This window comes from Macaca thibetana, chromosome X (genome assembly GCF_024542745.1).
Source record: "Macaca thibetana thibetana isolate TM-01 chromosome X, ASM2454274v1, whole genome shotgun sequence".
Classification (NCBI taxonomy): Eukaryota; Metazoa; Chordata; class Mammalia; order Primates; family Cercopithecidae; genus Macaca; species Macaca thibetana.
The window spans coordinates 76,682,064-76,695,501 of record NC_065598.1 but is presented as its reverse complement, the minus strand read 5'-3'; the positions used below and the strand labels follow the sequence as shown (position 1 = coordinate 76,695,501).

Sequence of the window (13,438 nt, the reverse complement as noted above, 5' to 3'; positions counted from 1 at the left end):
TCCCAAGTGTTTTTAGATTTACTTCTAATCCTCTGTCCATCTGAACTATAAAAATTCCACAGTTGTTTCTATAAGTGTATATATAGCACATTTGTAAAGTTTTAAATAGTAATGCGCTTGTGAGTTTATTCTCCACTGAAAGTGATTAAAAAATCTTAAAGTGTAATATTAAATAATTTAAAAGTAATTTTTTTATAACTAAAACATTTTATCCAAAGTTCAGTTACTTTTTCTATAGTTTTTTGATATTTTTAAATTTTTAATAAGGTATTTATTAATCTAGGAAAGTAAAATAGTCCCTTGACAAAAATTTTTAACTGAATTTATTGAAATTATATTTGTTAAATGATTACAATTTAAAAATACTCTGTGTTTGATGTTAGGCTGAACATGAAAACTTTTTATTTGAATCATATATTTTTTTTTTTTTAAGTTTTGTCCATCAACTAAAGGCACAAACAGATACCTCACTTCTACTGGTGCTGATGGAACAATCTGTTTCTGGCAATGGCATGTCAAAACAATGAAGTTTAGGTAAGTTTAGAAATTTTGTGAAAAATTAATCATGTTAATTTTTATCTATTGCCTTGATTCTTAATAGTCCATGTATTTAGATATATGTATATATATTTATATATGTGTATGTGTATTTGTGTATACATATCCATACCTACTTCAATAGATAAAGAGATTTTAGGATAAATTTTTTTTGATATTAATGTTGAAGAGACAATTTATATAGAAAATTCTGGTAGAATTTTGTTTCATTTCTTACTTTGGTAAGAAATCTCATAATGGTAGTAGTAAGTAATATGGTTAATAAAACTGTAGTAATACTGATATCATAAATGATGTTTGCAAGGTTAAATGCATTTTTAACCTAATGGATGGGAATAGTACTTATTGACCACATTCCTTTTGTTTTTTCTGTAATATTGATGCTAAATCGATCAGTATCCAGTAGTGTGCTAACATTCTGGCCCATTAGCTAAACATGATGAAACATAAAAATACCTTATTTTTCCTCTTTAGAGATCGCCCAGTGAAATTTACTGAGAGATCCAGACCTGGAGTCCAGATATCTTGTTCATCTTTCAGTTCTGGTATGTGTAAAACTAGAATGTTTTGAGCATCTGGAATATTAAACGATCCAGTTGTAAAAACAGATTATGTGATTTATGAATGAAAAGATACACATTTGAGTGTTAATTGAAGGATATCAAAAATCTGAACCATGTGTTATGATAGATAAACTCTTTTGGACTCTAAGTAATGTGTAAGGTTGATTTTTTTTTTTTCCTTATTCATAATTTAATACATTTTTATATAATGGTGATTTTGCTTGGTAAAAACAGACCCCCTACTCTAAATATCCACTAACAAAAAAATTTACTTCCCCCACAATCAACACAAAAATTCTGCCCTGAGTTACAAAAAAACATGTACTGTTGCTCCATATTGAAAACACTTTTACAGTGCTTTTTCTACTGCTAAGAATCCTACATTAGTTAACCTTTTTTTTCTCCTTTTTTTGATTGTGGTGAAATATACAGAACTTAAAATTTTATCATTTTAGTCATTTTTAAGTGTACAGTTTGTAACTTTAAGTATATTCACATTGTTCTGCATCTGTCACACCATCCATCTCTAGAACTTTTTCATCATCCCAAAAGCAGTTGACTTTTTACACTCAACCACTATGGCCACGGTAAAGAGAATTGTAGATAAATTGTCTTTTTTTTTTTTTGAGACGGAGACTCGCTCTGTCGCCACTATGGCCACGGTAAAGAGAATTGTAGATAAATTGTCTTTTTTTTTTTTTTTTTTTTTTTTTTTTTTTTGAGACGGAGGCTCGCTCTGTCGCCCGGGCTGGAGTGCAGTGGCCGGATCATAGCTCACTGCAAGCTCCGCTTCCCGGGTTTACGCTGCCTCAGCCTCCCGAGTAGCTGAGACTACAGGCGCCCACCTAGTTTTTTGTATTTTTTTAGTAGAGGCGGCGTTTCACTGTGTTAGCCAGGATGGTCTCAATCTCCTGACCTCGTGATCCGCCCGTCTCGGCCTCCCAAAGTGCTGGGATTACAGGCTTGAGCCACCGCACCCGGCCGATAAATTGTCTTATAAATAATTTTGGAACATTACATTTCTAAATAAAGAAATGAATTCCTCAAGGATGTGTTCTTTAATGTTTATGATCATAGGCCTGTATTCAGTGTATATATAGTTTGTAGATTTTGTTGGATGAATGATATAGTTTTACATTTTCTCTGAATCACTAGTATGTCTCCAATAATTAGAAGACAACCTTGTGTTTCTTGAAGCCTTTTTACTAATGCAAGGTGTAGCATACAACTAAGGAAGTAATGAGATGGTTTTTAGGGTTCCTTGGTACTATGTTTTGTTTTGTTTTTTAATCTTCTAGGCGGTATGTTCATTACAACTGGTAGTACTGACCATGTGATTAGAATATATTATTTGGGTTCTGAGGTTCCTGAGAAAATTGCTGAATTAGAGTCACATACGGTAAGAGAAAATCAGAAACAGTTGCTTTATTTTTGAATATCCTTGGAAAGTTTATTTCATTTCTTTGCTGATGTGTACCATAGTAATATATACAAATCACAAAGTTTGGCTTACACTTTACTCTTGTCATCAGTACTATACATACTAGTAAAAGTATGAGTTAATTATTCTAAAAGATTTTAAATAGCAGTCTCTAAACTATGGTACTTATAGACTGTCAGATGATTCCATTGGAAAATAATTAGATAAATGATGTGGGAAACAGGAAATGATTATTTTCAAAAATTAATAAAATTACGTGGAAAATCTAATGCAACTACTATTAAATTAACTATTTTAAGGTGTTATCTTACATTAGTGTGCTGTCTTATTATGGAGAACGTAATAAACTAATATCTATTCAGAAGTATTTGTCTCTTGAGATATGGTTTATAAGGTTTCCCTATGTCTGGTTTGTTTCCTATTACCGCCAATAAGCAGTCCTCATTAGTTAGTACATTGTTTTGGGCCTCATTGAAATTAAAAAAAAAAAAATCTACTTCATGATGTTTTTACCTATGAATTTGAGAGAAAGAGCACTTAATTCATTTTACAAATAAGTCCATTTTAACCAAAAATCTGTTTTATGTCTTAGGATAAAGTTGTTGCTGTTCAGTTCTGTAACAATGGAGACAGGTAATTATGTAATACATATTTGTGTAAACAGATGTTTGATATATGTTACTACCATTCCCTCAGATGCAGCTACTTGTATGATAGATACCTTATTTCTGTCCAGTTATTTAGGTTCAAAGCCCTTGTTTGTCTTTGATGACATCCTTAGCCATCACTTCCACAATCTCATCCAAGTCGTAACCATAGCCTATCAGGTCTTCCTTTCTGAGTGCTTTCTTTTTTGTTTATTTTGCTCTATTTCTTTTAGCACCCATGTTATTCAAGCATTTCATTATTTGACCTGTGACCTGTCCATCTCTGCCAGTGTAACCTTGTTCTTTTTTTTTTTTTTTTTTTTTTTTTTTTGAGACGGAGTCTCGCTCTGTTGCCTAGGCTGGAGTGCAGTGGTGTGATCTCGGCTCACTGCAACCTCCATCTCCTGGGTTCAAGTGATTCTCCTGCCTCAGTCTCCCGACTAGCTGGGATTACAGGTGCATGCCACCACACCTCGCTAATTTTTTGTATTTTTAGTAGAGACGGGGTTTCACCGTATTAGCCAGGATGGTCTTGATTTCCTGACCTTATCATCTGCCCGCCTCGGCCTCCCAAAGTGCTGGCATGAGCCACCGTGACCAGCCAACATTGTTCTTTACAGAAATCTTTAGTGTTTCCTCTTCTCTGCCTATGGAGTAGAATTCAAATGTCTTAGCCTGGCATTCAGAGCTCTTTACCAAATGACTTAGATCTACATTCTTTTCTACTGTTCTCCATATGAATCCTTAGATCCGGCCTAATTGATATACCCTGCTCCTGTTCACATCTCATCCATTCCTTTGCTTATACTTTTCCTCATATCATCTCTACCAAGAAACGCCATTTCCTACTTTCCCCTAACCTCTTTCTCTTTCTCTCCTACTTTCTGTCTTTCTCTTTTCCTCTCATGTCCCTCTCCTTTCTTTTTTTCCCCCCTCTTCTTAACTAGGTCTTATCTTCCTTTTACGGTTCATGCCCTACCTGAAACCTTTCCTGAATGTTCCAGCGTTTAATTGTCTTGACTTTCTCTGAATATCTATATCACTCATTATCCCTATATCCCTAAAGTCAGAAATTATATGCAGATATCCTTGCACTCTCTAAAGTGTCTAATCCCAAAAAGATGACAGCCAAAAAGGCTCTAGCCTAAAAGTTTACCTAGCATAATAGATTTAAAATTTTAAGCACCTAGCATTAATTTGTTTCCAGTACGGGTTATTTCATATCCAAAATACTTGGTACCAGAAGTGGATATTTTTTCAGATTTTGGAATATTTGCATATTATAATGAGATGCTGGGAGATGGAACCCAAGTCTAAACACAATTCATTTATGTTTCATGTATACCTTACACACGTAGCCTGAAAGTAATTTTATACAATATTTTACTTAATTTTGTGCATGAAACAAAGTTTTGACTATTTGGTGACCCATCACAAGAGGCCAGGTGTGGACTTTTTGACATCTGGCGTCATGTTGACACTCAAACACTTTCAGATTTTAGAATTTTGGATTCGACTAGCTCAACTTGTATGTCTATAAGGACTTTTTTTTTTTTTGAGGCGGAGTCTCACTCTGTCACCCAGGCTGGAGTGCAGTGGCACGATCTCGGCTCATTGCAAGCTCCGTCTCCTGGGTTCATGCCATTCTCCTGCCTCAGCCTCCCGAGTAGCTGGGACTACAGTACCATGCCACCGTGCCTGGCTAATATTTTTGTATTTTTAGTAGAGACGGGGTTTCACCATGTTAGCCAGGATGGTCTTGATCTCCTGACCTCGTGATCTGCCCGCCTCGGCCCCGCAAAGTGCTGGGATTACAGGCGTGAGCCACCGCGCCCGGCCTATAAGGACTTTATAGGATGATCATGTTCTATTTTTAAATAACTTTTGACTGCAAATAATTACACTGATGGAGTTGTTCATTTTTGTCAAATTTGAGAGTAAATAATGATGGTCTACAAAGAGTGATGTCTATATTAGGAATGAAAAAACCACCAAATAAATTTTAAGGTTGACTTGATTGCATTATACTGAGTTAGATGCTTGAACATTAGTATAGCTACTATTCTTTCATGCTAGAAGAACCTAAATTTTTAACTCCCTGTCTTTTTCTATTAAGGAAAAATTACATTATTGTGGTCTTAATTATTCGTGTGACCAATAAACACATGAGGAGATGTCCAATTTTACTAATAATCAAAGAAATATAAATTAAAATAACAGTCACTTTTTTTTCTTTCAGAATGACAAGATAATGAAAAATGATAATCCCAATATTGCCAAGGGTTTTGGGAAAATGGACACTTCTACAACTTGTGATGAGATTGTAAATTATTAAAAAAACTTTTCAGGGAAACAATTTGGCAGTATGTATCAAAAGCTTTAAAAATACACCTACTCTGACTCAGCAAATATATGTATGAGGTTGTACAAAGATTATATAGAGATGTTCATCACAGCATTATTTATAATGGTGAAGATTGGAAACAACAGTTGATCATTAAGGGATTAATTAAATAAATTTTGGTACATTCATATAGTTGAACACTTATTAAAAGTGATAGTTTTGTACTTGGAAACATAGAAATAGATCAACAAAATACAGTTAAGCTAGGGAAAAACATATATAGTTCAGTTCAGTTTTTTGTGGTAGAAACTATTGAAGTGTATATGTCTGTATTTTATAAATTCTGAAAATAGAAACCAAAGTGTTGACAGTGACAGAAGTATGAGTGAATGTGTATTCTTTTTAAATGACATCTTTATTGAAATATAATTTAAATAACATAAAATTCATTGGTTTTTAGTATATTCATAGGGTTGTGCAACCATCACCACAGTCAATTTTAGAACATTTTCATTGGCCCTGAAAGAAGCTCATACCCTTTAGCTGTCAACCTCCAATTCTCCTATCCCTTCACTCCCAGCTCTGGGTAACCATTAATCTACTTTTTGTCTTTATAGGTTTGCCTATTCAAGATCCATCTATGTTACTGTGTCTATCATTCTTTCTTTCTTTTCTTTTTTTTTGCTGAATAATATTTCATTGTATGAATACGCTACATTTCGTTTATCCATTTATCCCATTGATGGACATTTGGGTTGTTTCCACTTTTTGACTTATTATAAATAATGCTGCCATGAATATTCATGTACACATTTTTATGTGGACTTATGTTTTCATTACTCTTGGATATATACCTGGGAGTAGAATTTCCAGGTCATATGATGACTATGTTTAACATTTTGAAGAACTGCCAAGCTGTTTTCCAAAGTGACTGTACCATTTTACATTCCCCTCAGTAGTGTGTGAGGGTTAATGTGTTACTTATATTATCAAAAAAAAGTGATTTACATTTTGAGAAAATTAATAAAGTTATTTTAACTCTGTCTAGTTTAAGATTTGTTAGTGGAAGTCGAGATGGAACGGCAAGAATTTGGCAGTATCAGCAACAAGAATGGAAGAGTATAGTGCTCGACATGGCTACTAAAATGACTGGGTAAGAATTTATGTTAGATGTTTATGTGGTTCTCATGATATATTTTACATTGAGTTTAATAATGAATATAAAATATCTTTTTACATTAGTAAATAGTTTGAAGTTAGTTGTAGACATGAAGTTTGCATCTGTACAGCCTCTAAGCAAATCATCTTTACTGTTGATTGACAGACTGGATGACAGGAATATTGCTGATTCATTTGATATTCTGGTCTGTTGTGACTCAAAGATCTCTGTGTTCTACTGATGCCTATAGAGCCATTCTCTGCCTTAGATTTTTATAGGTCATTAAAAAATATATCTATATTACTTTCTACCTTGAGAGTTGTCCCTGTTAAATGTCATCATATGTTTAACTTTTTCTTTAATTTTCTAAGGATACTTTTATAATATTTTATATTGTTAGCATTCCTACTCAGTAATATATTTACACTTAATCAGCATTCAGTTTTGTCATCTTCACTGTTCATTGAAAGATACATAATTACTTCTTTGGGACACTACAGCTTCTTTAGGGTATGGCCCTGAAATCAACTGTCTTTCCATTAGCTGCAGTATAAAAATGACTTTTTCAACATAGCTACCTATTGATAATGTCATATTTAATTACATAAAAATGGTACTAAATTTTCTACTGCTTTTTTATAAGACTTATGGGTTTTCTAAAAAAATTCATATTTAAGAGAATAAATTGGCCATTATGTTTTCCAATTTTCTGATAACCAACATAAGCATGAATTTTATTTTTCAAGGTATTTATAGATTTCTTAGTAGTTTCATAATTTTTGGTTCTCAAGGAACTATTTACCAAATTTTTGTCATTTTAGGGTCTTTTTTTCTCCCTGAATTAAGCTAACAGGTATTGCCCTATGCAGATACATTTACTTTTTTCTTTCATGAATACTTAACAGTATAGTTTAGGATTTTTTAATCTAAACAGTTGTGTACTCCTGGAGAAATTATGTCATAATTTGCTACTTAACATGCACCTTTGTCCAAAATTCATAAGATATGAATACTGCAAATTGTTTTGTTTAGCAATAATTTGCCATCTGGAGAAGACAAGATCACTAAACTTAAGGTGACTATGGTGGCCTGGGATCGCTATGATACCACAGTTATTACTGCAGTGAATAATTTTCTTTTGAAAGTGTGGAATTCTATCACAGGACAGCTTCTTCATACATTATCTGTAAGTATTTTATTTTTAGAGTAATTAAAATGGTCAAAAAGCACATTATTTTAAGACACAGGAAATTTAAGTTCCAGTTTCCTTTCTGTGATATACTATACTAGCCCTTGGAAAAATGATTTTCTGAGAGGCCTCTTTTGACATAGCTGTAAAATAGGGATGACACGCACTATACCTGCTAAAAGCAAGTATGAAATCTTTTCAAGATCTTTTCTAAGTCTAGTAGTTACTCATCTACTGTGTTATTGTATGCAATGAGGACATGTAAGTTATTTTGTTTTTACCAGGGGTTAGCATTTTTTCATTGTTACCGTTATAGGGGTAGAGCGTACCTTATTTTGGTAAAGATATCCTACATAGTCTACCTTTAGTGATTAGTTTATGCAAGGAATAGGGGTAAGAGGAAGAAGTAGGAAAAGAAAGGTATTTTTTCCTCTTTCAGAAAGTGTATATTTGTCATTGTAAGAGGCTACAGTATTTGTGATGTAAAAAGTTGAAAGGATTAATAGCAGAAATCACATGGGTGGTGTTGATGTTTTTCAGTTTATCATAATACTGGTTGACTTCAGATTAAGTTTAATTTAAAAACCTTATTTTGTCTGTTTCAACTGTCAATTCATAAGCATTTTAAAGAGAGAATGCCAAATGCTTGCCATGCGATCACTCGTTAGTAAGTGATAAGGTTCAGACTAGAAACCAATTCTTCCGACTCAACTCAGTTGTCTTTGTAGTATATCATGGTGTTTATGTATCAGAGGGATGTAAAGTTCTTCTGTTTTGCAAATGCTGTTTGAGCATCAGCTGTGTGCCAAAAGTGGGTTAGGTGTTAGATATAAATGGTAAATTAGACAGAGTCTTGTCATGCCAGAGCTTATAGCCTATTATGAGAAATACTTTTAATCAGATAAGTGCTAAGAAAGGAAAATGCGAGATAGAATGCAAACTTCTAACATGGTAACCAAATTTGATATGGGAGGCTTAGAGAAAACTTCCTGAGGAAGTGTAGTTTGGGTTAAGTTTTGAAAGATAAGTAAGAATTACCCAAATCTCAACTTAAGTGTCAACTCCTTGATTAGGCCTTCCCTGATCAAACAATCCAAGATAGCCTCCTCGTCTTTGTCTTATTATGTCACCTTGCTTTACTTTTACTAGGTTCATCACTATCTGATATTTTATTGTTATGTTTTCTTATTTTTTTACTGCCTCTACATGGTAGGGTATCAGTAAATATTTGGTAAATCAAATATGTGAGGAGACTGGGGAGTGTTTCTAGAAAGAGGGAATGGCATGTGCAAAGGTCCTGAGGTAGATAGGAGCTGAAAGAAAGCCAATTTAGCTATATCACAAAGAGCAGAAACAGAGTCTCCCCAGATACAATGGGAAAAGTGGACAGGGGCCAGACTAGGATTTTGTAGGATCTATTGTAAGACCAATAGAAAATCATTAAGGGTTTTGCTTTTGAAAAATACCTTTTAATTTTGGTCACAGAAGAGGGAATAGATTGGAATGAGTTGAGAGTGACTGCAGGTAGATTATAGGAGTCTGATAGTAGCCAGGATGAGCCAGGATGATAATTTAGATTTGTGTGGGGGTGGTGGAAATAAAAGTGTGCTTACCAAATACAAATATGGCATTTTAAGATGATAAATTGATAAATTTTAAGACATTACTTATTTTGACTAGATCTTGTTCCCCATGATCTAGTAACTATGTCCTCTCCTAAGGCATGTGACCCAAAAAAAGGAAAATCCCCAGCTTCAAAGTTCTTTTTTTTCCCCCTAATGTACATTGAAGTAGTCATGTCATTATCATTAGAGTTTAGCAAACTCACTTTATTTTTTGCTGGGTACGAACCTGAGAAAATATTGGCTATATCAAATTGATTCTTTTAGCAAGGGATTTTGTTATAGCAAAGAAATAACTTTTTCTGTAGTCACTGGGAAGAATTTTGGTAAACTTTGAGTTGTGATGGTATTTATCATAAGGGGATTTTTCCTACTAATCTTATCACTACGTTTTGAGCCAGTCTAAAGTTATATTTTCTTTCAGTAAGCTGTATTTTTGTCCATAATCATAATATGGTAGGATACTCTATTATTCTACTTTTTTTAATAGCATGATTTGGGACAAAATGCACTTTTGAGATTTGCAGGATATGATCATTTTTTAGACGCTACTGATGTATAATGTGATAGTGTGTTCCTAAGATAAGTGCAGCTTCGGAATGTTCTCTATGCTTTTCTAAGGCTTGGAGCCTGTTCTTAATCATAAACTCTCTAGTCAGGAGTTAAGTCCAAAGAAAATGAACAATGATCTTAAAGCAGATGTTTGTAAACTTTTCCTTTCCGAGGCATATAAACATATAACATATGTAAACTTGTTATATGTTATATAAACATATAACATATGTAAACATGTGATATGTTGTATAAACATATAACATAAAGCATTGGTTTTCAAACTTATTTCTTTTTAGCAGAAAATGTATTTTCTAGATAACATCTTAAATGGAACTCCCAAATGTAAAGTAGATGTAGAGCAGAACCACTGTGCTTTATCCTTTGAATGTATCATGAGGCTTACTAAAATACAATTTGAATACCAGTAATAGAGAATAGAGTGCTGAATTGTATTGATCATTGTGTCAGAATTGGGTGTTATTGAAAGATTCTGTTTGTCATATATTCTGTGGCCTTTTAAATAGCCCAGTCCTAAATTCCACTTCAGAGCCTTGGTTAATGAGCTGTATTGTTTAGACTATATTTTAAAAACATTTCTGGATCTTCTGTTTATTGAATACTTGATAAAATCAGCAGTTTATAAGGAAATCTCACTGAGGTATATTGTTCATATAGTATCCACGTAGTAAATGCTGTTTATTATTCTGCATAAATCCATTTGAACCAGACTGATAGCACACTGAAGACCTTTTTACCAAATGAACAAGACATTTTGTGTTGCTTTTCATTTTTAATACCGATTTTTATTATAGGGACATGATGATGAAGTATTCGTTCTGGAAGCCCATCCATTTGATCAAAGGATTATACTTTCAGCAGGTCATGATGGGAACATTTTTATTTGGGACCTTGACCGGGGGACCAAAATTCGGAATTACTTTAACATGGTAAGAGACACCTGTGTCTAGTTCACATTAAAACCAACTTCTCTTATGTAATAACTTGGTTAATTAAAGTATACCTGGTACAAAGGAACCTCTTGTCATTTGTGTTTAAATTGGTTAAATAATTCAGAGAATAACTCAAGAACTGAGAATAAGGCCAGTTGAGCCTTTCAAGATGTTAGCATTTTCTTAGGTGTTAGCATTTTCCAAATTCTGTTCCCCAGCCCTAAACTGCAGATACTCAAATGTATTAAGCTTTGGAGTTAACACCTAACCAAAATCACAAAAAGATTGATGTTTAAATGTAATTCTCATTTATGAATTATAACAGTGACTGTAATACTTGTGTCTGCCCCTGGTAAACCTCATATGATTTAGTAATCAGAAAGTTGTTTGGCAAACATGGACTTGGAGATATGGATGCTCTTAAGATATGTCTCATACAAGCCATGGAAAAATCTGGTGAGCTATCTCTCCTCTCAGAACACCCTTCTATGGTGATGGGAATACTCATATCCTCTTAAGAATAATTCTGACTAAACATTTCTAAATTGTTGGTTGGCCTTTGAGTTTACTTTTATATGCTTTATATAGACCCAAAGCAAAGACAGATCCTCTGTCTTTTATTAGTAAAATTGATTGTGTGCTTTAATTTTAGGATGGTTATTTTAAGGCTTCATTGCATTATAACTTAAGATGTGAAGATAGTATCTTGACTTTGCTGAGGTAGTGCCTTTGTCATTTTGGTTGCATTTAGTTCTATTTTAATCTTCACAGTCACTCATTTAGTATTTCATGAGGTATGTCATTGCTAGCAATGATTGATTTTATCCATTGCAATTTGCCTCTCCCTAATTTCTTTCAGGGATTTACTGTTTCAGTAGGGTTCTGGCTACAGAAGCCAGAGAGTACTTTGGAATGTTTGTGCATCACAGAGTCCATGGTATTAGCAAGGAAAAGTTGTCACCTATCTATTATTTGAAAATTACTCTTAAGATGACTTGAGACTCCTCTGAATTTCAGATTGAAGGCCAAGGCCATGGTGCGGTGTTTGATTGTAAATTTTCACCGGATGGAAACCATTTTGCCTGCACAGATTCTCATGGGCATTTGCTGCTTTTTGGTTTTGGATGCAGTAAATACTATGAAAAGGTTAGCATATTTTAATTTTGCTGTAGAGTATAATTTAGGATTGTGTCATTCACAAATTTTGTTTAAAGTCCTCCAGTTAATAAGGGCTGTTATGTGTCAGTAGATATAAAATAAAAGAAAGTTGTCTTTCTTAGTAAAGGTTCTCAATTGTGATCTGCACTGCCAGAACATTATGTTTGGCTGTGCAGATCACGATTGAGATAAATTACAGGGTGATGAAGACATAAAAATTCCTTAGGAAATCCTTTTGCTTTGAACATATTCTCTACTGCCTTCCAGGTATAATAGGAGAGTAATTCTAATACATCACATCTTCTACTTTTCATGAATTGAGAATAGACTGCTGGCGACTGAATATGTTTATTTTCTTAGGTGGCTATTTTACTTATTATTGATCCTGTTAAAATACTTTGGGAGCTAACTTAATTAGCTAACTTAATTAGTTCTTTATGTTTTGTTAGCTGTGAATTTGAGAAAGTTTATAGAATTGTAGAGTTGGAAGAGAACTCAATCATTGAGGTCAGCTCAATAATTGTATTAATATCAGGTTTGAGTGTCTTTGATGTGATTGATATTTACCTGTTTTATCATATGTATTATACTGCATCTGTCTTCATTTGAATAAAAATAAGCAAGAAAAACATAATTATATAGGTTTGTGTAATTTTTACAACTTAAATACAAATGCCCAACTATATCTACTGGGTTGTTGCTTTAGTTCTTCTTATCATAATAGAAGAAATATGATATGTCTAAAAATTAATACAGATTATAGGATTTTGTGGAGAAAAGAGAATTACCATCTAGATAATTCAATTCTATTCTACCTAAAGGGGGAATATAGGGCAACAAAGGACTATAAGAGTATGCAAAAAATTATCTGATTTAAAAAATGAATGTGCTCTAGGAATGAAAACAAGTATTTACTTATAAATTCCCTGTGTATGTTAACCCACTAAAAATCTGTCATAAAGATTCCAGATCAGATGTTCTTCCACACGGATTATCGTCCTCTTATTCGTGATGCCAATAACTATGTATTGGATGAACAAACCCAACAAGCTCCTCACCTCATGCCTCCTCCATTTTTGGTGGATGTTGATGGAAATCCTCATCCCACAAAATTCCAACGGTTGGTACCAGGACGGGAAAATTGTAAAGATGAACAGCTTATACCACAGCTGGGATATGTGGCTAATGGTATGTTTCCTCTAAAAGTAAATTTAAAACATTTTGCACAATATTATACATTACTGCTGTATTA

At 33.4% G+C, this 13,438-nt stretch overlaps 1 protein-coding gene across 2 annotated transcripts in view; it reads left to right on the top strand.

The window, feature by feature from the left end:
• BRWD3 (bromodomain and WD repeat domain containing 3) overlaps positions 1-13,438 on the top strand; it is a 137,085-nt gene that overhangs the window by 71,393 nt on the left and 52,254 nt on the right. For both annotated transcript variants that reach the window (XM_050776288.1, XM_050776289.1), the window contains 9 exons: positions 434-534; positions 1,033-1,103; positions 2,420-2,520; positions 3,155-3,195; positions 6,602-6,706; positions 7,745-7,898; positions 10,891-11,025; positions 12,046-12,174; positions 13,149-13,374. In XM_050776288.1, the coding sequence (XP_050632245.1) occupies positions 434-534; positions 1,033-1,103; positions 2,420-2,520; positions 3,155-3,195; positions 6,602-6,706; positions 7,745-7,898; positions 10,891-11,025; positions 12,046-12,174; positions 13,149-13,374 (1,063 nt within the window). The remainder of the gene's footprint in view (positions 1-433; positions 535-1,032; positions 1,104-2,419; positions 2,521-3,154; positions 3,196-6,601; positions 6,707-7,744; positions 7,899-10,890; positions 11,026-12,045; positions 12,175-13,148; positions 13,375-13,438) is intronic.